This window comes from Protopterus annectens, chromosome 16.part0, assembly GCF_019279795.1.
Source record: "Protopterus annectens isolate FY-2018-M chromosome 16.part0, PAN1.0, whole genome shotgun sequence".
NCBI classification, from domain to species: Eukaryota; Metazoa; Chordata; order Ceratodontiformes; family Protopteridae; genus Protopterus; species Protopterus annectens.
Window position 1 is genome coordinate 517,994,054 of NC_056750.1, and position 26,921 is coordinate 518,020,974.

A 26,921-nucleotide genomic window follows, 5' to 3' on the forward strand; every position below is an offset into this window, starting at 1 on the left:
GCATCTTAGACCACCAAGGAAGTCCATAAACCCCTCTTTGGGACCTGAGTTTCATGCTGGAAAAGTTTACCTTGCCTCCCTTTCAACCTGCAACATCAGCGAGTCTCAAATACTGCACCTGTAAGAATATTCTTCTTCTTGCTGTCACTTCGGCAAGGAGAGTCTCAAAGCTACAGGCATTAATGGAGATTTCTCCTTATTTTTCACAAGGTAACCCTGAGGGCTAACCCTTCATTCTTGCCTAAAGTAGTAAAAGAGCAGTCTCTCAACTAGGCCATAAATCCTTTTCTTAACCCGCATATGGGGAAAGGGCCCTTTTTTCTCTAGACATTCACAGACAGTTAAGGTTCTAGTTGGGCAAAACAAAATCCATTTGAAAACCTGAACAACTTTTTTTTCTCTTTCATGGACTCAAAACTGGGTCAGCCAGTGTTTAGGCGAACAGTTGCAAGCTGATCTCTAAGGCCATCTTTTTGTTCATTCTGTACATGAAGACTCCTTGCCCTCATGCCCTCAAGCTCATTCTGCCATGGCGGTAGCATCCTCTGGGACCTTCTACAAATGGGTTGATGGCAGGGCCATTATGGATGCTGCCTTCTGGTCTTTTGTACACACCTTTACTAAACACTACAGGATTGATGCCTTTTCAAGGTACAGAACTGCCTTCAGTAGGTCTGTACTTACTAGCTTCTTGGACAGTTCTACTGCTTATTAAGAATCACCGTTATGTTCTCTTCACTCAGGGAATCATGCATTGGTTGGGAATACTACAGCAGTGATTTCAGGCAGGACCTGGTACAGTTGTGTAAAAACTTACCATAGCAGTAGATATTCTGTTGATCACTGTTGCAGTATCATTCTCATCCTTCTTCCCCATTAATTCATTTTCTACTACCTGTCTATTCTTCTTCTGTGCCTGTCTTGTGGACAATATTCTGGAACTGATGGGGCTTCCTTACCACTTCATGCTTTGCCTCTTCTAGCTGACCAGTCTGTCTCGCTGCTGGCCTGGAGATAATCTGAAGAATTACACTTGTACATCTGCCTAGATACTCCTATGCTTATGAACTGCAGTCACATCAGACATCCTATCCTGGTAAAGTAAAGCTTTGGTACCCAGGCCGGATGTCAACAGTGATAACCCATTGGTTAGGAATACTGCAACAGTGATCAATAAGACTACTTCTGTTATGGAAAGTTCTTGCACAGCAGTACTTTCTATTAAGAGTTCTCTCTTGTGCCTGGAAATGAGGGCCTTTAAGAAGCCTGTTTTGGACATTTCACTTACCTCAGTGGCCTAAAATACATAAAGCTGGTATGCAGGCTCTCTTGCCACTTCTATTCCCTTAAGCTATGATGATTAATGTAGACATCAAGGATGCCTACCTTCATGTCACTATTTACAGATTTGAGGTAGGGGTGGGCTCCTTTGTCAGTGTCGTTTGGAATGGCTGCTGCTACTGCCATGGTGTTCATAAAGTGCCTGGTTCCCGTTTCAGTACCAAGAGCATTTACATCTATCCATGACTGGCTGATCCAGGTATAATCCCAGCAACAGATGGAGAGGCCTCTAGAAAAGGCAGCTTATTTAGACTTCCACCATTAAGTAGAGCAACTTTGATATGGTCAGGATTGGGATTTAGTGAGATTTTTTTTGTGCTGGGCCATGATCATGGTTTATCGTTCCTTTACTGAGTGTCTTTTGACTACCTTTGACGCCTGGCTGAGTTTTTACGCTCCCAGATCTGCCATCTTTTTGGTTGGTCCCAGCAGGATGGGTCCGGAAGCTGCTGGAAAACTAGCTGCTTGAGTTCAGAGATATATGATTGAAATCAAGTGTCACTTTGAGAGTATTAATTTGAAACCTATGTTCCTGAATAACATGTTGGCTTAATGGTAAGAGCTCATCTTCTCAGTTCCTAACTTTGAGCTTTTAGTCGCTATATTTTTGGGTTTACAAATTCTACCATGGTCTTTTTGAGTTTTCTCTCTGCATACTTCAGTTTCTTTCCCTCTCCCAATAATATGTTGGTTGATTAACTGTATTGAATTGTTTGTGTGTCTGTGTGTTTGTCTGTCTTACTCTGCATGCGTGTGTTTATAAAAGTCTAAAAATGCATGAGGATGTGTACAGGCTTGTATAAGCATGCATATATGTATGTACAGAGAGAGACACACACATATAGATGTGTGTAATATATGCATTAGTTTATAGTGATGAAGTCATTTAGTAATAGCAATAAAAACAGTTTCTAGAGTCAATTCTTGTGGTTAAAAGTGGGTTCATTTTACAAAGTCAGCTTAAAAGAAGTTATTCTCTTTGAGACTTTTCCAGAGACAAACCAAAACAATTCCCATATTTCACATTCACTGTTAACTTCTTTTCGGGACTGCAGTTTGTGCCATAATGGAGATTAATAGAACAAAGCAGTTGCAACAGGAAGGTGGCTAGTCAGAGGGTAAGATTTCAATATTCTTTCCAGTTCAAAAATAGTGGTATACTAACCAGAAAAATAATTATTTCCAGTCTTTCTAGGTTTAGGAAACATAAACAGACTTGTTTCTTTTGGCCAAAATACTTCAGCAACCACTCCAGTATTAAAGAACCAGCAGGCTTTCTTCCTTATGCCAGAGTACTAACTTCCACAGTCACAACTGTCCTCCTAGGTTTCTTGTTAGTCTCCTCTAATCCACTTCATAGAAGTCTGGAATCTCCTTTTCTCACTGCTAAGACCTACAATATGCACCTAAAGGCAGGCTAAATCCAGTTAGTTAAATAGGAAGAACTCCTTCTTCTGAGCCTGCCTTTCTAAAAGCAATGCTTTATGTTTTCCTTCAGTAACCTAACCTCTGAGAAACACTTGCATTTTTTTGCATAAGTAGCAGATAGTGTTTGAAAGTGCCATATAAGAATAGGGTTTTATATTTCAGTATGTTTAACATCATAAAACTTTCTCAGTGGTGCAGAGGGATAGAATCCTTACTTTGACCTAGATGAACAGTGTTCAGTTAATGGCCAGCACTGGAGGAGCTAGTCAGGGGAAAGGGGGTGGGGGTGAAGAGTCATGACAGAGATGGGTGTTCTATGAGTGGGAGGGGTTCATATGCACTCAGGCACACTGAGCAGTGCAGTCTCTCTGAAGACTGTAGGGACCACCTCTTGTGCTCCAAGGAGAAGTCCTGGACCATTATAGGGAACACCCCTTGTGAAAGTGAGGGGAATGTTCTCCACAGATAGCCTATTGTAGGCTTTTCTTTGACACATGACCAAGTTTGCAGATTTAAGAGAAGATGGCAAAAAATGAGAACCACCCCCAATCATCATCATCCTCTTTCGGCTGTTCCCGTTAGGGGTCGCCACAGCAGATCACCTGTTTCCATTTCTTCCTGTCCTCTGCATCTTGCTCTGTCACACCAACCACCTGCATGTCCTCTCTCACCACATCCGTAAACCTTATCTTAGGCCTTCCTCTTTTCCTGTTACCTGGTAGCTTCATCCTTAGCATCTTTTTCCCAATATACTCAGCATCCTTCCTCAGCACATGTCCAAACCAACGTAATCGTGCCTCTCTGGCTTTGTCTCCAAACCTTCCAACCTGGGCTGACCCTCTTAATATACTTATTCCTAATCCTGTCCACCCTTGACACACCCAGTGCAAATCTTAACATCTTTAATTCTGCCACATCCAGCTCAAACTCCTGCTTTTTTGTCAATGCCACTCTCTCCAACCCATATAACATAGCTAGTCTCACTACCCTCTTGTAGACCTTCCCTTTCACTCTTACAGGTACTCGTCTGTCAAAAATCACTCCTGACACTCTTCTCCACCCAGTCCATCCTGCCTGTACTCTCTTCTTCATCTCTCTTCCACACTCACCGTTACTCTGAACTATTGACCCCAAGTATTTAAACTCGTCCATCTTTGCCACCTCTACTCCTTGCATCCTCACTATTCCTCTATCCTCCCTCTCATTCACACACATATATTCTGTCTGTCTTGCTGACCTTCATTCCTCTTCTCTTCTCTCTAGAGCATATCTCCATCTCTCCAGGGTCTCCTCCACCTGTTCCCTACTCTCACTACAGAGAACCACCCCCAGTGACTGCCTAAATTAAGATACCTCCCAGTTTCCCTTACCCAGTGATGGAGAATGCGTTTTGATTGATGGAGGGGGTGTCTGATGATCAGCAGATAACATAAGCAAAAAACAAAACAAAAAGCAAGGGTGCCTTTGTTCTAGCTTTTTGAGAGCAGTAGGCAGATGATCAAAAGTTTTGACTTAGAAGTTGTCTAAGGCCAGCATTGTGAACACTGATCATCTTCTGTCTTTTTTGCAGTACTTTCATGCTTCTCTGCTGTCCTGATCATGCCAACCTAGTTATACTGGTTTGTGAGTGTGTGTGTTTGCATTTCTTGTGAAGGCAGTAATGAGAATAGCAAGCCTCCAACAGAGTTGATAAAGTTTCAAATTGAATGAGGAAGTTTCTCAGCTTTTTTTTGTTTTCCTTAATGTTCTTCTGTTCCCATTTTGCAGTATTCTTAGTGTGGGATTCTCCACCTCAGGCAACCCGTATGTCGGCTGCTATCCAAAAGCTTAAGCCTGGTTGCAGGAGGTGCGTGGGACGTCACATGCAGAGCCATAAACCAGGGGCCTTAAATGCGATGTCTGCACCCACAGACCTCAGAACTTTTCAGCCACAGTCTAATGTCAGATCGATCGCATCACTCCCGTACTATCTAGACTAAAGCTAAGTATCTCGTTGGGGATTTCGCTTTTTACCTTTGCTTGCGCCTGGTTTGCTATCTTCTTTTAGCCGATGTCCGCTAAGAAGGGTAAATACCATTGCAGGTGTCAGGTTCTGTATAAAGACTCTCACAACCGTTGGCATCATTTGCTTAGGCCGAGAATGCGACCATGCCTCTTGTTCAGTTTGCCTTTCATCCGTCCCAAAGACACTCAGAAGTCATCTGGCCTCCTTTAATCTTTACTTAGAAGACCAGACATTAAAGAAATTAGTGCTTAGGATGGATCCAGAGTCGGCCACCCTGACAGAGCCTCCACGCAAAAAGGGCAATTTGTCATGGCCTACTACTGCGGCCCCTCTGCCATCAGCTTATGATTTAGGAGTTGAGGGGTGTCCGTTAGTCTTCTACTTTGTAGACTCACCTTGAGGAAGCTGCTTCAGAAGTAATGGCTGGCATGTCCACGGAGGTAGCTCGGATGTTAGTTTCTACCAACGTCTAGGGGGAAACAGGTCTCACCAGATGCCGACTGGGATTCCATAACCTGAAGCCCCAGCTGCGACAAGGGCCCCTGAGACTAGGCCTTCTCTCACGATTACTCCTTTGAAAAGGAAACACAAAAGTAAGCATCTGTCTCCCACGGCTGAGGGATTACCTGACTGGCAATCTTTTCACTTAACTCATTACAGCCTGCAGTTACACCCTACTGCTCCTCTAGGCGTCAAATATTGCCTGTTCATATTTGCATTAATAATTCCAAAACCATGTTACATACAAGGTATTGGAACATTTTATCTTGAAGCATACATGATAGCAAACACAACTGTATTGATATATGACCTCTGTCAATGGGTATTTTTTAAAAATGTAAGGTGATAACTTAAATTTTTAAATGCTTAAAGGTACACACTCAAAGGAGCTCTACTGGAGGGAATGAGTTAATCCTTGATGCAAGCCTTCATGACCCTTAGGCCTTCGGCCTCTTCACCTTCCACCATTCCTGTTCTCAGCCCTAAGCCTGCCTCAGCTACTTCAGTCCACCTTCCTACTTCTCTTGCAGGAGAAGAAGAAGTTTATCTCTTATCAAACGAGTCCGTTACTTCTCCATCACAGATTGCCTCTCCACTGGAATACTATTTTCCTGATGAGCAATCCACTGAAGGGGACTCTTTCCCAGAGGACATCACCTTTGGGGAGACCATTACAAAAATGAAAGAATATTTCAAATGGGGCACTTCACAAATGACTGAAACTCAAAAGAGATGCTTTGAATTACTTCAAGTAGAATCTCTGTCTGCCATCCCTCCAGTTATACCCGCCTATCTTGATGCATTTTCTTCAGCATCAAAAAATCCTGCTTCACAGACAGTTGCCCTTAAGAGACCTGACCATTTCTACAAGGTGCGTGATGAACATAAATTCCTGGTGAACCCCCCCCCCCCCCTTTGGCAGACCCAGCAGTAATTGCTGTATCCACTGACAAGCAGTCAGGATTATTACCCTCCTCATCCCTTTTACCTACTGACAAGGACAGTAAGAATATGGACAGGCTAGGCAAGAAAGTTTATACCTCTTCCACCCTAGCTTTCAGAGCCATCAACTCTCAAACACATATAGTAAAATATGCCTTGGACTTAGTATCCCAGGCCTCTAATCTCCTGTCCTCCTTGCCTGACTCCCCTAACACGACAGAGGTAGCATCAAAACTGTCCCTGGCTTCTTAAGTGGCCAGACATTCAATTAGATGCAGTTATGATGCAGCAGACACCTCTGCATGATCTGCTGCTTCCACATCAGTGCTACTCCGATATTCTTGGCTTCGCCTTCAACCATTGCCAGAGAACTTTAAGTCCGGAATTCTTGATGCCCCTCTTGACCGCAATCTCCTGTTTGGAAAACAGTCTGCAGAACTCTTAAAAACCTTCAGGAGAAAAGCAAGGAGCTCTAGGATATTAAAACACCTTCTGGGGTCTCCCATTCCTAAATACTATAGGAATCCACCCAACCAAGGCTACTTTTGTCAGGAGGACCCCCTCCTCTACAAATCCTTCCTTTTCCAGACATAGGAAAGGAGCCAGGAGCCAAACCACTCCCAAATAAGTTTCCTCTCAATCTGCCCAAAGACGGCCCTTTCATGGTAGAAATGGCTCTAACAACATGTGACTGCATTGCCCACCTCCCCCTGTCAGCATGCCTCTTACACTGCCTACCCCTTTGGAAAACTATCAGCACAGACTGCTAGATCCTGGCAGTAGTGGAAGAGGGATATTTCCTGTCTTGGAAAGACCCCCCCCCCCTGCAAGGGGGCATGCCATTCCCACCCAAGAATCAACTACACCTTATTCCCCAGATCCTAAAGGATCTTTTGAACCATGGAACTATAGAACCCGTCCCTCCGTGACAAGAAGGAAAAGGTTTTTACTCAAGGTTATTTATTGTACCAAAAAAGGCTGGTCCTTGGAGGCCAGTTCTGCATCTGCCCTTTCTAAACCTCTTCCTAAGAGTTCCATCCCTCAGAATTTTATCCCTCCAGACCCTTCTTCCATTATTCTAGAGCCCAGGCATTCATGGCCACACTAGATCTGGAGGCCTACCTCCACATCCCTACAAAACTCTCACAGAAAGTACTTATGTTCGTACTTGGCCCTATTTTAATTTTCAATTTACAGCCTTGTGCTTTGGTTTATCTACTGCAGCCAGGGTATTCACAAAATGCCTGTTCCCAGCAATAGCCCATTGCAGAACCAAAGGCGTTCAAATTTACCCATACCTAGATGACATCCTCATTCTTGCAGGAAAGAGGATACCCTAAGAAATCACCTACAGTTCACCATGTCCCTGCTACAAGGCTTGGGGTTCACCCTCAACCTCCCCAAGTTATCCCTAACCCCAGAGCAGGTCAAAATCTTCCTGGGATGCAGGATCAAAACAGACCTGATGCGGGCATTTCTCCCTCAGGGCAAAGCTCTCTCCCTTACTGCCCACATACAGGACCTGATCCAGGTACAACTATCAGCAAGACAATTCTTATGGGTTCTGGGTCTTATAGCAGCAACTATCCCTATGCTACCTTTAGCCAGCAATGCATATGAGAAAACTTCAGTGGTGTCTGAAAAATGTGTAGTCCCAACACAAACACCCTTTAGAATTTCAGATCCCACTGTTACCTTGCCTCAAAGCAGAATTGAAATGGTGGATACAACAAATTCAATTGAACCCAGGCCTTCCACTCCACCCCCCCCCCAACCAGCTCAGCACATGCATACAGATGCCAAATCGAAGGCACGAACACCAGCAAGGTTCCACAGTTCCACGATTTAATGACACAAAAAAAACGGACAAAAGTAATCCCAGTACAAAAAGATTTAACGCTCTTGACAAAAAATTGCGTTTTCGTCTTTCATCAATGACTTCATCAGATAAGGTCAATTGGAATTAATTAGAGCTTTAAATAGTACAAAAAACTTTCAAAATTACCCAATCTATCACAGTGCATCTTTAAAGCAACCAATCAATGATTTGATTCTCATGAATATTAAAATCCACTAACCACATATTAAAAACAACTCTATTACTTATAATATTCTAATAAATATGTTTAAAAATAAATTTATTATACCTTTAATAAATACTAATTCATAAAATCAATTGCAGTACAATATAATAAATCTTGATAAATTCATGTGAAGGAAACACTTATATTTGGAAGTTACTGTTCAGATTCAATGCAGTGTCCGTTTGTTAAGCAAATATCACCATCTATTGGCCATTCTATAAATTGCAAGCTACAGAAAATATTTATTTTAAATATCTGCAGCTTTGATTTTAAGTACTGGAACTATGGATACACTTTCGTTTAAACCAGGTTTCCTGGTGGCATTAAGATATATTTGCCACCATAGTTCCCTATAGGCCAGTCTTTCCTCTCATAAGCCCCCTCTTAAATCTTTTTTCACCTGTTCAATTACAAAAAATTCAAAAAATGCCTCTTTGCACTCTTTAGTATGTCTGTATAAGGCGTTTTTATCTTTCGCCTTAGAAATCTCATAATAATGTTCATATATTCTCCTCCTCAAGACTCGTTCAGTTTTTCCTATATAGAAGGAATTACATTTTTTACAAATGCTTAAATAAACTACACCCTTTGTCTCACAATTAAACAAACCATTACTTCTTATAGTTTTGTTGTTCCTGCTAGGAATAATAATCTCAGCAACATTTAACATGTAGTCACATTGATTGCAGTGGCCACACTTGTAACTACCTTTCCTTTTTTGGCCTTCCATTCCCTTATTTGTTGCATTACATCTAGCTTGAGATTCTAATATATTCTTAATAGACCTAGCATTTCTATATACAATCTTTGTAGTTAAATTATTCATACCATTTATATCTGATAGAGCTACGAATCTAGTCCATTCGTTTCTAAATAAATCGCTGACCCTCATATTAGACACATTGTATTCCATAATTAGTGCCTGTTCATATCTTGGGTCATTGTCAATTTTAATGGTCTCATTTTCTATAATATTGTTAATAATTCTTTGTCCTTTTATTGGCTGAAACTTAGACTGCCTACCCAATTCCACTTCAGTTCTCAATTTAATTATAAATTCCTTTGGATAACCCCTTTCCTCGAACATTTTACTTAATAAATTGCATTCAATAAAAAAATCTTCACCAGTGCTGGTCATTCTACTACCCCTCACAAACTGCCCTTTAACAATATTTTTCTTGCAGTGTGAGGGGTGTGCACTAGTGAAGTGAAGAAAGGAGTTACAAAAGGTTTTCTTTCTATAAATCTTGGTTTCAAAGTCTCTTCCATTCTTATATATTTCTACATCTAGATATTGCAATTTTTCTTTTGAAAGAGAATAAGTAAATTTTAAGAAACTGGTGGAATTATTTATGTAATCAAAAAATTCATTGAATCTATCAATTCCTGCTGTCCAGAAGATGACTATGTCGTCTAAAAAACGATGATACAAAGACCAATAGTCTTTGTAACTAGAATTAATTATATAGTCTTCCTCCCATTTCATTAGGACAATATCAGCATATATGGGCCCACAAGCTGCGCCCATTGCTGTACCCTGAATTTGTTGATAAAATTCACCTTGGAAGGTAAAAAAATTGTATCTCATTACTATGTCAACTAAACCAGTAATGGTACATTTTTCAGCTTGTGTTAACTTGGTGTTTTTATAAACCATTTCTTCAAACATAATGAGACCCTCGTTATGTGGAATACATGTAAATAGGTCCACGACATCAATGGTAATGAATAATAAATCTTCATCATAAAGTTCAGGACCAATACACCTTAAAAAATCCCATGAATCTTTCAATGTGTATGTATTCTCAATACTTATATGTTTTACCTTATGGTCCACATATTTTGCCATGGGGAGTGTCTTAGACCCTGCCGCTGAGACAATAGGTCTCAGAGGCGGATCTTCCAAATTTTTGTGGACCTTAGGAATTCCAAATATTGTTGGTATTCTAGGCTTTGCCACATACAGGTATTCAAAAGTTTTTCTGTCTATTGAACCTTCATATAAATAACTATTTAATAAGTTGTCAATTTTATAATAAGCTAGATTGATTTCATTAAGTGAGACTAGGGTGTATTTTCTCGTATCATTTAATATAAAGCTCATCTTTCCTTCATATATAATATTGTCCATAAAGACAATACCCCCACCCTTGTCCGGTTTCATTACTCTCAGATCATTGTTGTTTTTTAACTCGTACAATATTTCTTTTTCTTCCTTAGAAAGATTAAATTCCATTACATTTCCTTCATACATTTGTCTGATTTCATTTTCTAACATATTTTCAAAATTTTTAACTTGCGGATGCAAGGGTGGGTTGTATGTACTTCTACGGACCAGAACCGAGTCCTGAGGAGGTAAATTACTCTCTTTATTAGAGTTCATAGAGGCAAACAAAATACCAAAATTAATTTTCCTAAGGAAAAGCTTAACATCTATAATGGTATTGACCAATTCACCTTTTACTGTTGGAATAAATTTAAAACCTTTGCTTAACAACTGAAAATGTGTTTTATTAAGAATAGTACTACTAAAATTATAAATGGTAAAGTTTCCAAATGTATGTGTAGTACCCTTAACTTGAATAGCATTTTGATACTGTTCACTAATAGGGGTTCGATGTATTCCTTCTAATACCCCCCCGTCCAAGTTTCCAAGGGTAGGTGTAATACCATTAACTTGAATAGCATTTTGATGTTGTTCACTAATAGGGGTTGGGTGTATTTCTTCTAATACCTCCCCCTCCCCCTTCTCCCCCCCCTTTTTTGAAAATTTTGATATCCTTCCTGTTTATTATAGGATTTATAGGAATCTCTCCTTAAAGGGGGAAATTCATCATCATAATCCAAGTATGGCCTTCCTTTACCATCATCTTCATGATCTACAAAGGGTGGGTCACCATATTGCTGATTAGTGTCATTTCTCTTAAAGGCGGCTTTGGGTAATGGATATTATTTTCATATTCATGTAAGTCTCTCTTTAACTTACTAATTTTCCTTTCAATAATTTCACTGCATTTCCACTCAATATCATCCTTAATTTTGTAATACTTGTCCCTTTCCTCCCTAATTTGAAAAATAAGGTCTTCTTTAACACATAAATCTAATATTTCTATCTCATTTTGCAATAAATCTTGCACTTTGTTATTCTCCTGAATAATTAATTTTAAAATTTCAATTCCACATTGGTTAAAAACTTTTAACAATTCATGATGAAAAAATGACCCCCCTATAACATTGTTGGGATATTTGAATATTCTAAGACCCTTGGGTACCACTTTTCTATTGATGCACTCTGTTAAATATTCATTTTCCACAGTTAAAGTCTTAAATTTCATCATAAGTTTGTACAGTTTATCTAATTTATTGTAATAACTAATGCCGTCGGCAGAAGTCTGCTTTTGTCCGTTTTTAAATTCAATGTTGAAAGGCTTTTTTAATCAGTCATTAATGCAGTTACTTTTCCACGAGGAGTGGAAAGAATTGTTAACAGTACCTTTGCTGCTACAACTTCTTATGGGGTTATCCGGAGTATTACGCATTTCAGCCAGTAAAGAGGGTGATATATTAACAGTGTCAGTTTGCGCCAACACCATTGGCGTCTGAGCCGGATTAAATGTCTCACCGTTCGGTTCTTCTCCTACAAGCTCACGATGTACATTTCCACTGTTACAGCGTTTTCTTTTTGGTTTAGCTCCCCTTGACCATTCGGTCCGTTCCTGCACACTTGAACCCTCTTCTCCTTGCTTCCGATAAAACGTCTGGCAAAGCGGCGTCAATAGGTCAATCAGCTGAGTCAGTTGACCTATCAATCTCCGTGATTCCCCCATCTCTTCTTTCGGTGTTCCGCCTTCTATCCGGCAAGCACAACAAAACTAGTAAGACAGGAACAAACAACCAAAACCAAGTAAATCCACAGCAACCAAATCGAAGGCACGAACACCAGCAAGGTTCCACAGTTCCACGATTTAATGACACAAAAAAAAACGGACAAAAGTAATCCCAGTACAAAAAGATTTAACGCTCTTGACAAAAAATTGCGTTTTCGTCTTTCATCAATGACTTCATCAGATAAGGTCAATTGGAATTAATTAGAGCTTTAAATAGTACAAAAAACTTTCAAAATTACCCAATCTATCACAGTGCATCTTTAAAGCAACCAATCAATGATTTGATTCTCATGAATATTAAAATCCACTAACCACATATTAAAAACAACTCTATTACTTATAATATTCTAATAAATATGTTTAGGTACTGTTAGCAATTCTTTCCACTCCTCGTGGAAAAGTAACTGCATTAATGACTGGTTAAAAAAGCCTTTCAACATTGAATTTAAAAACGGACAAAAGCAGACTTCTGCCGACGGCATTAGTTATTACAATAAATTAGATAAACTGTACAAACTTATGATGAAATTTAAGACTTTAACTGTGGAAAATGAATATTTAACAGAGTGCATCAATAGAAAAGTGGTACCCAAGGGTCTTAGAATATTCAAATATCCCAACAATGTTATAGGGGGGTCATTTTTTCATCATGAATTGTTAAAAGTTTTTAACCAATGTGGAATTGAAATTTTAAAATTAATTATTCAGGAGAATAACAGAGTGCAAGATTTATTGCAAAATGAGATAGAAATATTAGATTTATGTGTTAAAGAAGACCTTATTTTTCAAATTAGGGAGGAAAGGGACAAGTATTACAAAATTAAGGATGATATTGAGTGGAAATGCAGTGAAATTATTGAAAGGAAAATTAGTAAGTTAAAGAGAGACTTACATGAATATGAAAATAATATCCATTACCCAAAGCCGCCCTTTAAGAGAAATGACACTAATCAGCAATATGGTGACCCACCCTTTGTAGATCATGAAGATGATGGTAAAGGAAGGCCATACTTGGATTATGATGATGAATTTCCCCCTTTAAGGAGAGATTCCTATAAATCCTATAATAAACAGGAAGGATATCAAAATTTTCAAAAAAGGGGGGTGAGAAGGGGGAGGGGGAGGTATTAGAAGAAATACATCCAACCCCTACTAGTGAACAACATCAAAATGCTATTCAAGTTAATGGTATTACACCTACCCTTGGAAACTTGGACGGGGGGGTATTAGAAGGAATACATCGAACCCCTATTAGTGAACAGTATCAAAATGCTATTCAAGTTAAGGGTACTGCACATACATTTGGAAACTTTACCATTTATAATTTTAGTAGTACTATTCTTAATAAAACACATTTTCAGTTGTTAAGCAAAGGTTTTAAATTTATTCCAACAGTAAAAGGTGAATTGGTCAATACCATTATAGATGTTAAGCTTTTCCTTAGGAAAATTAATTTTGGTATTTTGTTTGCCCCTATGAACTCTAATAAAGAGATTAATTTACCTCCTCAAGACTCGGTTCTAGTACGTAGAAGTACATACAACCCACCCTTGCATCCGCAAGTTAAAAATTTTGAAAATATGTTAGAAAATGAAATCAGACAAATGTATGAAGGAAATGTAATGGAATTTAATCTTTCTAAGGAAGAAAAGGAAATATTGTATGAGTTAAAAAACAACAATGATCTGAGAGTAATGAAACCAGACAAGGGTGGGGGTATTGTCTTCATGGACAATATTATATATGAAGGAAAGATGAGCTTTATATTAAATGATACGAGAAAATACACCCTAGTCTCACTTAATGAAATCAGTCTAGCTTATTATAAAATTGACAACTTATTAAATAGTTATTTATATGAAGGTTCAATAGACAGAAAAACTTTTGAATACCTGTATGTGGCAAAGCCTAGAATACCAACAATATTTGGAATTCCTAAGGTCCACAAAAATTTGGAAGATCCGCCTCTGAGACCTATTGTCTCAGCGGCAGGGTCTAAGACACTCCCCATGGCAAAATATGTGGACCATAAGGTAAAACATATAAGTATTGAGAATACATACACATTGAAAGATTCATGGGATTTTTTAAGGTGTATTGGTCCTGAACTTTATGATGAAGATTTATTATTCATTACCATTGATGTCGTGGACCTATTTACATGTATTCCACATAACGAGGGTCTCATTATGTTTGAAGAAATGGTTTATAAAAACACCAAGTTAACACAAGCTGAAAAATGTACCATTACTGGTTTAGTTGACATAGTAATGAGATACAATTTTTTTACCTTCCAAGGTGAATTTTATCAACAAATTCAGGGTACAGCAATGGGCGCAGCTTGTGGGCCCATATATGCTGATATTGTCCTAATGAAATGGGAGGAAGACTATATAATTAATTCTAGTTACAAAGACTATTGGTCTTTGTATCGTCGTTTTTTAGACGACATAGTCATCTTCTGGACAGCAGGAATTGATAGATTCAATGAATTTTTTGATTACATAAATAATTCCACCAGTTTCTTAAAATTTACTTATTCTCTTTCAAAAGAAAAATTGCAATATCTAGATGTAGAAATATATAAGAATGGAAGAGACTTTGAAACCAAGATTTATAGAAAGAAAACCTTTTGTAACTCCTTTCTTCACTTCACTAGTGCACACCCCTCACACTGCAAGAAAAATATTGTTAAAGGGCAGTTTGTGAGGGGTAGTAGAATGACCAGCACTGGTGAAGATTTTTTATTGAATGCAATTTATTAAGTAAAATGTTCGAGGAAAGGGGTTATCCAAAGGAATTTATAATTAAATTGAGAACTGAAGTGGAATTGGGTAGGCAGTCTAAGTTTCAGCCAATAAAAGGACAAAGAATTATTAACAATATTATAGAAAATGAGACCATTAAAATTGACAATGACCCAAGATATGAACAGGCACTAATTATGGAATACAATGTGTCTAATATGAGGGTCAGCGATTTATTTAGAAACGAATGGACTAGATTCGTAGCTCTATCAGATATAAATGGTATGAATAATTTAACTACAAAGATTGTATATAGAAATGCTAGGTCTATTAAGAATATATTAGAATCTCAAGCTAGATGTAATGCAACAAATAAGGGAATGGAAGGCCAAAAAAGGAAAGGTAGTTACAAGTGTGGCCATTGCAATCAATGTGACTACATGTTAAATGTTTCTGAGATTATTATTCCTAGCAGGAACAACAAAACTATAAGAAGTAATGGTTTGTTTAATTGTGAGACAAAGGGTGTAGTTTATTTAAGCATTTGTAAAAAATGTAATTCCTTCTATATAGGAAAAACTGAACGAGTCTTGAGGAGGAGAATATATGAACATTATTATGAGATTTCTAAGGCGAAAGATACAAACGCCTTATACAGACATACTAAAGAGTGCAAAGAGGCATTTTTTGAATTTTTTGTAATTGAACAGGTGAAAAAAGATTTAAGAGGGGGCTTATGGGAGGAAAGACTGGCCTATAGGGAACTATGGTGGCAAATATATCTTAAAGCCACCAGGAAACCTGGTTTAAACGAAAGTGTATCCATAGTTCCAGTACTTAAAATCAAAGCTGCAGATATTTAAAAGAAATATTTTCTGTAGCTTGCAATTTATAGAATGGCCAATAGATGGTGATATTTGCTTAACAAACGGACACTGCATTGAATCTGAACAGTAACTTCCAAATATAAGTGTTTCCTTCACATGAATTTATCAAGATTTATTATATTGTACTGCAATTGATTTTATGAATTAGTATTTATTAAAGGTATAATAAATTTATTTTTAAACATATTTATTAGAATATTATAAGTAATAGAGTTGTTTTTAATATGTGGTTAGTGGATTTTAATATTCATGAGAATCAAATCATTGATTGGTTGCTTTAAAGATGCACTGTGATAGATTGGGTAATTTTGAAAGTTTTTTGTACTATTTAAAGCTCTAATTAATTCCAATTGACCTTATCTGATGAAGTCATTGATGAAAGACGAAAACGCAATTTTTTGTCAAGAGCGTTAAATCTTTTTGTACTGGGATTACTTTTGTCCGTTTTTTTTGTGTCATTAAATCGTGGAACTGTGGAACCTTGCTGGTGTTCGTGCCTTCGATTTGGTTGCTGTGGATTTACTTAGTTTTGGTTGTTTGTTCCTGTCTTACATGCATACAGATGCATCGGACCTGGCCTGGGGGGGGCTGCCATGAATGGTCTCAAGATACAGGAGAACTGGCTTCCTGCCCTGTGGAAAAAAAAAACATAGTGTGCGGAAGATGACCACAGTCCTTTTTGTCCTGAAAGCCTTTACCCTAGTCCTACAACCGGGTTCCCTTTAAATCTTCACAGACAAAACCACAGTCATGTGGTACCTCAACAAACAAGGAGGGACAAAGTCCTATCTCCTATGCAGGATAGTAATACAGATTTGGGAACTAGCCTCCAGAAACAACTTATCCCTGCAGGCAACCTATGTCCCTTCCCAAGACAACCAACAGGCAGATGTTCTCAGCAGATCATCCTCTCCACATCATGAGTGGATGTTGAACTGGGAAGTTTTTCTAAACATTGTCCACCAGTGGGGCACGCCTCAAGTAGATTTGTTTGCCCTCCCCCCAGAACAGGCAATTGAAAAAAAACTCTGCACCAAGGACCACTTCCCATTAGCCTGGAGGGTGGATGCCTTCAACATTTCATGGAAGGGGCGATTTATGTATGCATTTCCCCCTTCCCTCTCATTCCAAAGGTCCTGCTGAAGATCAGGAAGGACAAACCAAAACTACTGGCCAAGGCAGCATTGGTTCCCCCTACTTCTGTGGGCAAGGACAGTAACCACAAGTTACCCCACAAGGTGGACCTACTCGCACAGCAGAAGGGAACACTCATTCATCCTTACCTGCAGATGCTGTGCCTAACTCTATGGGTGATAAACTTTTAATTACCTTCAGACACCACTACACTGAGGATGTGCTTTCAGTCCTGAAGGAGGCCAGGAAACCTACTACCAGGATATCCTACATTTCAAAATGGGGAGGATTCTCCAGTGGTGTATCAAAAAGAATAGGGATCCTTTTCTAGCAGGTGTTCCTCTAGTCCTAACTTGTGTGTGTGAACTTATCAAGGCTGGCCTTTCATACTCTTCAGTGAGAGTCCACCTATATGGAATCTCTGCCTCCTTGCCCCTAGACCACCCCTTCTGCTATCCAGACTAGATGTAAAATTGTTCCTCAAGGGGGTGTTGCACATCAGACCACCAAGAAAACCAATCACACCACCTTGGGACCTAAACTTTATCCTAGAAAAACTCGCACGGTCTCCATTTGAACTGGCCAGTTCTGCAACTCTCCAAATGTGCACTTGGAAAACTGTTCTGGTGGCCCTTACTGCTGCTAGAAGGGTGTCAGAGCTACAAGCTCTCATGGCCTGTCCACCCTACACCATTTTCCACAAGGACAGGGTGACCCTGCTCACCAACCCTTCTTTCATGCCTAAGGTGGTCAATGAACTGTCTTTAAACCAGTCCATTCAACTGCCCACCTTCTTCCTCTCTCCCACTAATGACAGTGAGAGGGTATGCCATTCCCTGGATGTGCACCAGGCAACTGAGGTTTTATTTGCACAAAACTAAATCCATCAGAAAATCCAACCATTTGTATCCTTTCACCCCAGGGCTTTGGGCAAGGCAGTCTCCAAACAAAACATTTCTTGCTGGATCAGGACATCTTTCCACTTCTGCTACTCCTACCATGGCAAGGACTTCCAGGCCTTTTAAGAAGGCTTTGGAGTAAGGGCTCACTCTGTCAGGGCCTTAGCATCCTCCAAAGCCTTCTTCAAAGGCCTGGACACAGCCTCCATTCTGGAGGCGGCCACCTGCTCCTCTATACATACCTTCACCAGACACTACAAATTGGACCACATCTCCAGAGCCAGAGCAGGGTTTGCTAGGGCAATCCTACAGGGCTTTCTGGGATCAGCTACCTCTACCTCCACTCTTCCTTCTTCCTAAGCTGTGGCACTCTCCCACACTAAGAATACTGCAACATGGGAGTAGGACAGAATAGTTGTGCAAAATCTTACCATAACCATAGATGTCCTTCTCTTCCGTGTTGCAGTATTCCTTCCCCCACCTATCCTCTTCTTTCCAATTGGTCTAGCTAGAGGGCACTCTGGAACACTACCTAGACTATGTTCAGACTAACCAACAAGTGGCACTTCTCAGTTTTTGTGGACATCATTTGGCACATACTAGCTGTCCAACTGGGCAATTAAGTTTTGAGGTCTGTGCGTGCAGACGTCACATTTATGGCCCCTAGTTTATGGCCGTGTGTGTGAAGTCCCATGCATCTCCAGAAACCAGGCTTAAGCTTTTGTATAGGAGGTGACGTTTGGGTCACCTGAGATGGAGAATCCCACACTAAGAGTACTGCAACATGGAAGAGAAGGACATCTGTGGTTATGGTAAGATTTTACACAACTATTCTTTTGTGGTGAAACAGCTACAGCAAACTGCTTTGCCACTTGCAAAAGGGTTGCCTTCTCCTTTTGTAGCTTTCCATCTTTTGTCTCTTCTTGTTGTTCCTGCTAGAGGCAGAGTTTTGTATGGAGATTGGTCCTTAAAGAACAACCCTGTCTTCCAGGTATAGCTAACCTCATCTCAGGTCATTTTTTTTTTTAATTGGTGTAATGCAACTTAAGTGAAGTTTAGTGTCATCTCAAGGGCTTTCAGCATATTTAATTTTTTTTGCTTCCTTTTTTTAATCCTGTTAAAGGGTTGTTCTATTTCCACTCCGTTTTATTTTTCAGTGTTCATAACTAACATTTCAAAAAGGAATTTATCTCTGTCTACCTCCCATAGGGGGCAGTTGCACTCTTTGTAGTTGTAACTGTTATGTCAGTCGTGATTTTACATCCCAAGTCAGTCTTACCAGGTTGAGTAGCTACTGTACCGCTTGCATAAGACGCTGAAGTGGAATAATTTTCCAGAGGTGAATAAATGTTTATATGAAGAGCAAAGATCTGTTATGCAGCAGTACAGCATTAACAAAGTGGTGTGGAGTTTTATCTGTGAAGTTTTGCTTTTTACCTTATAACTCTAGAAAATTCTGGACAGTACAGAACACTGGAACTTACTTGAATCTTCTTTTTTCAGGTTTGCATTATCAAGTGAGGTATGTACAAGTGAGCCACTTAGCTGTTCATGACTCTTAATTAAGGGATTGTTCTTGTATTTGGAAGTACTTGACTTGAAATACTCAACAAAAGCTACAGTTTTGTTGCTTTTTGTGGAGTAATATTTAAATGTACCATGAAAGGCTTTATAGCAGCTTGCACTCGCACATGTCAGAGTACTTCAATGTAATAAAAACAGTTTCCCAGTTTTTGGAGTCAGTTTAACATGTCAGTGACCTAACAGCACTGTTGCATGTGAATACATAATAAGTCTGCTTGACTTCAGGCTGTGAAATATTTACATTGTGGGAGAAAGACCTGAAGTACAAAAAAATGTTAGTTGATACTTAAAGTAATGAAGAGGGCTCAGTACTGCAAGAGAGGTCAGTATGTGATGAAAAATATCTGGGTGGAGATTTCCTTTAAGCTTTGACCATGGTGTTTTTGGGTGCCCCCCATTATTTTTGCATGTGGATTGGTTGTTAAACTGGCACTGCTAAAGGAATACTGTCTCAGGAAGAAAATGCTTAACTGCTTAATCTCACAACTTTGAAACAATTCATAAAGTTTTGTATGAGGAAGATTTACATTTAAATTTAGAGCTGAAAATTGGCATGATTAGGGCTTCATTGTTAAGCCACTCTGTTTTTCTTTCAGACTTCTGATAATTAAAAAAAATTTCAATTTCAAAACCGCACATTACAGTTTTGTACATTGCTTTATCTGTTGCATGGGGTAGGATATGGTTAATTGTGTAATGTGATCACTAGATGGCGACGGCTGAAAGCACAGATGATTGAGAAGAGGTCAAAGCTGGGGGAGTCTCAAACCCTGCAACAATTCAGCCGGGATGTGGATGAGATTGAGGCTTGGATCAGTGAAAAACTGCAGACTGCAAGTGATGAGTCTTACAAAGATCCAACAAATATTCAGGTATTGTCATAATAGAATTTCTCCAAGACCATGATATCATTGCAGAAAGTGCTGCTTAATTGTTGCATTTGAATTTGCAGTCATGAATCCTGGTGAATATTGAGATAACACGCTTACTGGTTGGAGTATATGTTTGGGTGCATTATTGTGTAGCATTTTAATTGCATGCATATTTGGAGTGCACCCTACAGTTAAGGGTTGGGCGATATAATTCGTAGAGAAAAATGCTGTTTTCTTAATGTTATCTTAATATATATATTTTGTACCATTATTTGCTGTTTTTTCTGCTGGCCGCAGTGGTGCAATGGTTAGTGTTGTCACCTCACAGCAAGAGGTTCTCCAGTTCGATTCTCGGCTGGGGTGTCTTTTGTGCAGAGTCAGCATGTCCTCCCTACGGTCACATGGGTTTCCTTCGTGTGCTGTGGTTTCCTCCCACATTCCAAAGACATGCAGTAGGTAGATTGGACATCCTAAATTGTCGATAGGTGAGGGTGTGTGTGCAAGTGGTACAAATGGGCTACCATGGCAAGGCTTGTCACCCGGCGGTGTAAACCTTGGCTTGAGTTGATTGTCACTGCAAAAGTGACACCCAGATCCCATGTGCAAAATAGGGAAAGGGGTTGAGGATGGATGGATTTGCTGGGCTTTCAGCCACAGAAACCTCACTTGTCCACATTGACTCTATCTGATCACTGCTCTGTTTGTTGATATAATCATATGTTATAATGCATGCCCGTAGTTCAGCTGTCGGTCTTTCACAGCCCATAGCAACAAAGTTAATTTTATGTTGCACCTAAATATCCCCATCAGCATCCAGCAAGCATTGATGTCAAGTGGACTAGGCATATGTGAGCTTTTGAAACTCAAAGCTCAGATATTTGCTTGTGTGATGCTGTGTGCCATCCTGATCACTTTGTACAGAGTATTCTTGTAGAAGGTGATGAAGTTCTTTATTTTTATACAAAAATAAAATTGTTTATGTATGTACATAAATATATGTAGTTTTTACAATGTATGGATTTTTATGATCCATCCATATATAAACACTCTTCACATTTTTGCATGTGGCGTCAGGAGTGACAATCTGTCATTTAAAAGCAAATACATTTAACATGTTCAACCCTCATACATTCTTTTCTAATCAAAACCTCTGTTTTTATATGGATGTTGATGGGAGAGTGGTAGGGTCCTCTCCCATCGTGAGAGCTGCCTCTTGGACACTCTTTCCTACACCCCCCCCCCCCCATCTTTCTTAAGGATGGTGGTAGGATGACTGTGGTGGTAGGGTCCTCCCCCATCGTGGGAGCTGTCTTTGTCTTTCAGTTCAACCTTACTAAGGATATTGGTTGGAGAGAAATACTGTGATTGTGAAAGGTTTGGGGGGACTGCAGTAGTGGGCTCCTCCCTCAACATGAGAGCTGCCCCTTGGTCATTCATTCTCACCCTTCCTTTGGCCAGTTGTACATCTTTACTTTTTACCACTAGAGTGCAAATGGAGTAGACTGAGAAAATATCTTTGCTGGGGGCTAGAGATAAGCAGAAAGAGACCTCTGTTGTGTAACTCTGAAAATACTTTTGTTTTTTAACATTATTGTCTTCAATCTGAAAGACTTGATAGGTTCTATTAGCTCTCCATTTACACCAGCTGGTTTCTGTAAACCACCACTGAATAATTTTAAGAACAGCTTTTTGTTAGGCTTAGTGAGACAGCATGGTAATATTTTGTTTGCTTGAATGCTTTCAGTGACCATTTTGTGCTCATCCAACAGGTTTTCAGGTAGTCCTAATACACTCTTTTACCCCTCTCCTTCCTCTATGATTTTTCAGCCAGAGTAAGTCCTATAACACCATTTGTTTTTCTACTAATTATACCCATTTCAGGACAGAATTTCCTGTTGAACTTGGGCTTGCAGTTTTATAATATATGTACTATGAAAGGATGATGCTGTCCATACATTTCATTTGAAGTTTATAGTCTAACCAGTGTTCTGACTTTGCAATCAAAATTATTCTTATTGATTGGTGTGGGGGGATAGTCCAGCGCCAGGACATGTGGGGTTTTTTTTCTAAATCATTAACTCAGACCTTCCTAGCACAATGAATATTTTTTTCGTGAGCCAGGCGTGAAGAATGGGAATAGTAAACAAAAAGTCCCATTAAGTGGCTTTGCAAAAATAAAGAATACATGAGACAACTCTGCTAACATTGGTGTGTTTGTTGAGTTACTGGCAGCTTCCTAGATGAGAGAACCTAATTTTTGAAAAGGATGGTTACCAAGGTTATTATTAATTGCACTTTTTTTCTGTTCTAGGGAACCCTTTAGCTGTCATTAAGCTTTCTAAGAATGGCAGAAGTCCTGATTGGAATTGCTGTTACAGTATTGTAACATATGAGTTGCCACTGCTGACTTCCAGCCAAAGTTTTATCTGCCCTAGGACATATGTCTGACACATGACCTCAGCTCATATGTGCTGGAGTATATAGATGGATATATGAGCATGGATACTCACTGTCTTGCCGCCAGCCCAAAACGTAGGTCATGCATTAGTTGGATTGATCACCATATTGTTGTTTTTTTTTTTTATCCAGATAAGTGCCCCACTGGGGAACCAACCTTCTTTTTTTTTTTTTTTTTTTTTTTTACTTGTGCTGCTTTTGTTGAAAGTCGTTAGATGCCATCTAGGATGGATAGGTGTGAGTGTGGTAGACAAATTCCGCACAAGGACTTGCATAACGGGTGTCTCTTTTTCCCAGTCCTGGAACACAGTCACAAATTGGCTCTAACTGTCATTCATTCCTAAAAACCTTCAGCTGAGGCATTCCTCTCTCAACTTGTAAGAGACTCTGCATCTTAGGCACTTAGCCCTGTCCATGATTCCACATCCTAGGATGTGTCAGTCCTGCTGGAGAAATAGCTAAAGAGGCCTAGAACAGATCAGCAGTCAGAGTCCTCTCAGTACGCTCTCCAGGACAAACCTCTTCTGATGAAGATGACTCCCTGTCTCCTGACTACCTTATTGAGAGAGCTTACTTTGGGGAGACTATCCAGAACATGACGAAACACTTTGAATGCCAGTCTGTTGAAATCTCTGATCAGAAGAGGTATTACAGCTTTTTGGAAATCTGTATCTCTGCCCCTTTGTGGTTTTGTACCCGATTCCTAACAGCCAGCACCTAAAAGACCTACAAGTTTTACAAGGTCTCTGATAGTCTAAAACACTTTAAGAATCCAGTAGCAGACCCCTCTGGAGTATCCTCTCTCTTTTCAGGTAAAACCTCTAAACTTCTTCTTAGTGTTAATGCCTTACCTATGGACAAAGACAGTAGGGCTATGGATAGATGGGGTAAGAAGGTTTATACCTCTGCTACCCTTGCAGTTGGGGCAATTAACTACCAAACTGAAAAGGCAAAATACTTTATCTCTGTCTTGCTTTCCTTAAAGTTATGCCGGACCCTCCTACAGCACAGTCCAGAGAGCAAATGCAGAACTTACTGTCACAGGCCACTCAAATAGTTAGATAAGTGTAGTTAGAATGACATAGATGCTTCCTTTTGGACAGCTGGCACTAGATCAGCTATTCCTAGATATGCATAGCTTCACAGTCAGCCTATTCCTGAGGATTTTGAAGCTAAAATTATTGATTCTCCCTTGGACAAAGACTTAACTGTTTAGTCTTCAGGTTGGCAGTCTCTTGAAAACTATTCAAGATCAGGGTAAGACTGTGAAAGACTCTAGCCAGATTCTACTCTCCTCAGTTCCTAGATGCCATAGGAACTACCCATTTAAATTAACTTCCTTCATTAGAAGGGACCCTAGGACATATCATAAATAAAAAAAAAAAGCTCTTAGGAAAAGGTACTCGGACAAACCCCACGAAGAACCTCCAGCAGGGAGGGACTATCTTTGGAAGCAAAAATCTGTGAATGCCTCAGCGATATCCCTCTCCCTGCTCAGTCACATTATGCCGCTGTCCTAAAGACATTTGTTTTCCCTGGGCAGGAGGGAAGCTGTTATCACAGACAAGTGGGTCCTGTCCATCATCAAGGATGATTATGCCACACCCTGGGAAAATATTCTTCTAAAAGGCATGCCAGAACCTCCTCACAACCAGATTTCTCTTCTAGTCCCCATTATTCAAGACCTCTTGAATCAGAGCACCATTAAACAAGTCCCAAAGATCTTTATGGAAAAAAGATTTTACTGCAGGATTTTTCTAGTGCCACGGAGAGAAGGCTAGTGGAGACCCATCCTACACCTGTTCCTCGTAAACACTAGAGGGTTCCAGCTTTCAAAATAAACTCTGTAGATCAATGTGTGTGTGTGTATATGTCTTCAAGAAGCTATGTAAGGGCTTGCACAAGTGTATAAATACTGAGCACATGCGAGCCTGATTTGCCATTTTGTAGTAAGCTGTTGAGATGTAAGCATGTATGTCAGTAAAGGTCTGTTAATTAGTTTGTTTATATTTTATGTTGCTGCTATCCATCCTGATGTGATTTCATGTAATAAAGCATCTAAACGAACTACCCCACCTGTTTGTCATCTGTACTAAGAGGGACGAGCAACACTCTCTTCCCATTCTTGTGCCTTTAATCCTCCCTCAAGCTTTCTTAGTGTTTTTGGATCTGAAGGACCCCTACTTACACACTATTCATCATTCTTCCTTATGTTATCCTCTGGCCCCCTCACATTTTCAATTTACTTTTCTGTCTTTTGGTCTTTCCACAGCTACAAGCGTGTTCTAGTAGTGTCTTTCTGCCACACTCAGAGGATACAGATTTCCCCTACCTCAACAAACGACTGATCAGGCCCTCTATGCTTCAGCATCTGATGTTCATCGTGCATACAGCTGCAGTCATAACAGATGGGTTCTCCTGCCATCAGGCGGGTCCTCAGTCGGCCGAATTCCAAAGTCTAGGTCCGGCGTCGGTTGCCGTCGCTTCTTCCCTGACGGCAGAGCGCCAGGGTTATAAAAGAACCAGCCGACGCCATTTTCTTCAGTCTTTCTTGCCACGCGGTGCCCGAAGCAGAAGCAGTTCGCAAGTGCCGGTCGGCCAGCTCCTGAAATTACGAAAATTTTGCAACCGAAGTCTTCTTTAAAGCTAAGTACCCCGTTGGGGAAACTTTTCTTGCCTCAGACCGATGTCAGACAAAGTTAATAATTGTATTTCTTGTGGGAAGAAAATACCGCATAAGGATTTTCATTCCCTCTGCATTCCTTGCTTAGGCCCAGACCACAACGTCTCGGTCTGTCGTTTTTGTGCTACATTCAACAAACGCACCATTAAGCGTCGGGCGGAGTTCGCCCAGCATTATTTTGGTAAAAAATTTAACTATATTATGTCGTCGGATATTCCGACTCCAGTTTTGTCTAAAAAATGCAAAGATAAGGACCGACACATGAGGTCCGCGGCCTCCACCGACACCACGCCAAAGCCTACTACAGGTGGTCCGGTTCTCAGCGAGGTGCCTACGCAGCCCCTGCCTACCGACGACACTTCATTGGCGGTGTCTTCAGTGCCCGAGGTCGCGGGCTCCTCGGCCTACACTCCGACTACAGATACCGAAGCCACTCTTGGTGGTGAATCTCAATATGTAGACAGGTCTGCCTCCTCTCAAGGTGTCTTCAGACCTTCCTCTTCTTTTTCTATCAAGGCTTTCACTAAGTCTAAAGCAGCCATGCGTTCTAAGAGACAAGCTCCACAGGGCCGTTCCCCAGGCCCCATGCCTAAAAAACAGATGCTTAAAATGGCTGAGGATTTGATTACTCTTATCAGGGGATCTCAACCCCCCCCCCCCCCGGACAAAAGGCCCAGAGTGGAGGAAGAATCCCCTTCCTCTGACCAGGCCTCCATTATTTCAGAACACTCTGATGAACAGGAACATTCTTACTCCCCTTTTGAAGATTCTGATGCTGAGGAGTCCATTCCCTCTGTCTCCCCCCCAGAGGATTACTCATTTGGGGAAACCTTGCATACATTAAGGGAACACTTCCACTGGGAAGGCCAAGAGTACTCAGATTCCAAGAAAAGGCTTGGGGGACTTCCTCTTGCTACCTCAGCACAGGCCTCTAGCTAATACCTCCTGTCTTAGACATCCTAGATGATGTGTACTCGGAGGCCTGCCTTAACCCGGATTCTTTACTTCCAGCACCAGTCAAGCCTGACCGGTATTACCGGGTTCCTGACTCGCACCAATTTTTATACAAAAGTCATGCAGCTGACCCAGAAACTATCTCACAGGGCCCCAAGGGAATTAAGGCCTCCACTGCAAAAAAACCCATTACCTTCCAAGAGGGACTCCAGATCCTAAGAAAGGTGGGGAAAAAAGGTTTACACCTCGGCCACCTTAACCATGACGGCATTAAACTGCCAGTTCCATATGCTAAAGTACCAAAAGTTTCTGTTATCACAGTTGAGAAGCAAAATGTCACAACCTGAATAACCAGACTTGGAGTTGCAGGATTTGATACATAGTGCAGAACAAGTGGGTAAACATACTTTGCAATGTGGTTTTGATGCTCTAGAGGCCTCATGTAGAGCTGCTGTTACAGGATCAGTCATACGTAGACATGCCTGGCTCAAGGAGCAAACCTTACCAGATCATGTC

General features: G+C 40.2%; 1 protein-coding gene across 1 annotated transcript in view; it reads left to right on the top strand.

Annotated features, from left to right (window-relative positions):
- SPTAN1 (spectrin alpha, non-erythrocytic 1) overlaps positions 1-26,921 on the top strand; it is a gene marked incomplete in the record, with an annotated part of 2,849,969 nt that overhangs the window by 1,623,762 nt on the left and 1,199,286 nt on the right. The window contains 1 exon segment of the mRNA XM_044058813.1: positions 20,149-20,311. Within this exon segment, the coding sequence (XP_043914748.1) occupies positions 20,149-20,311 (163 nt within the window).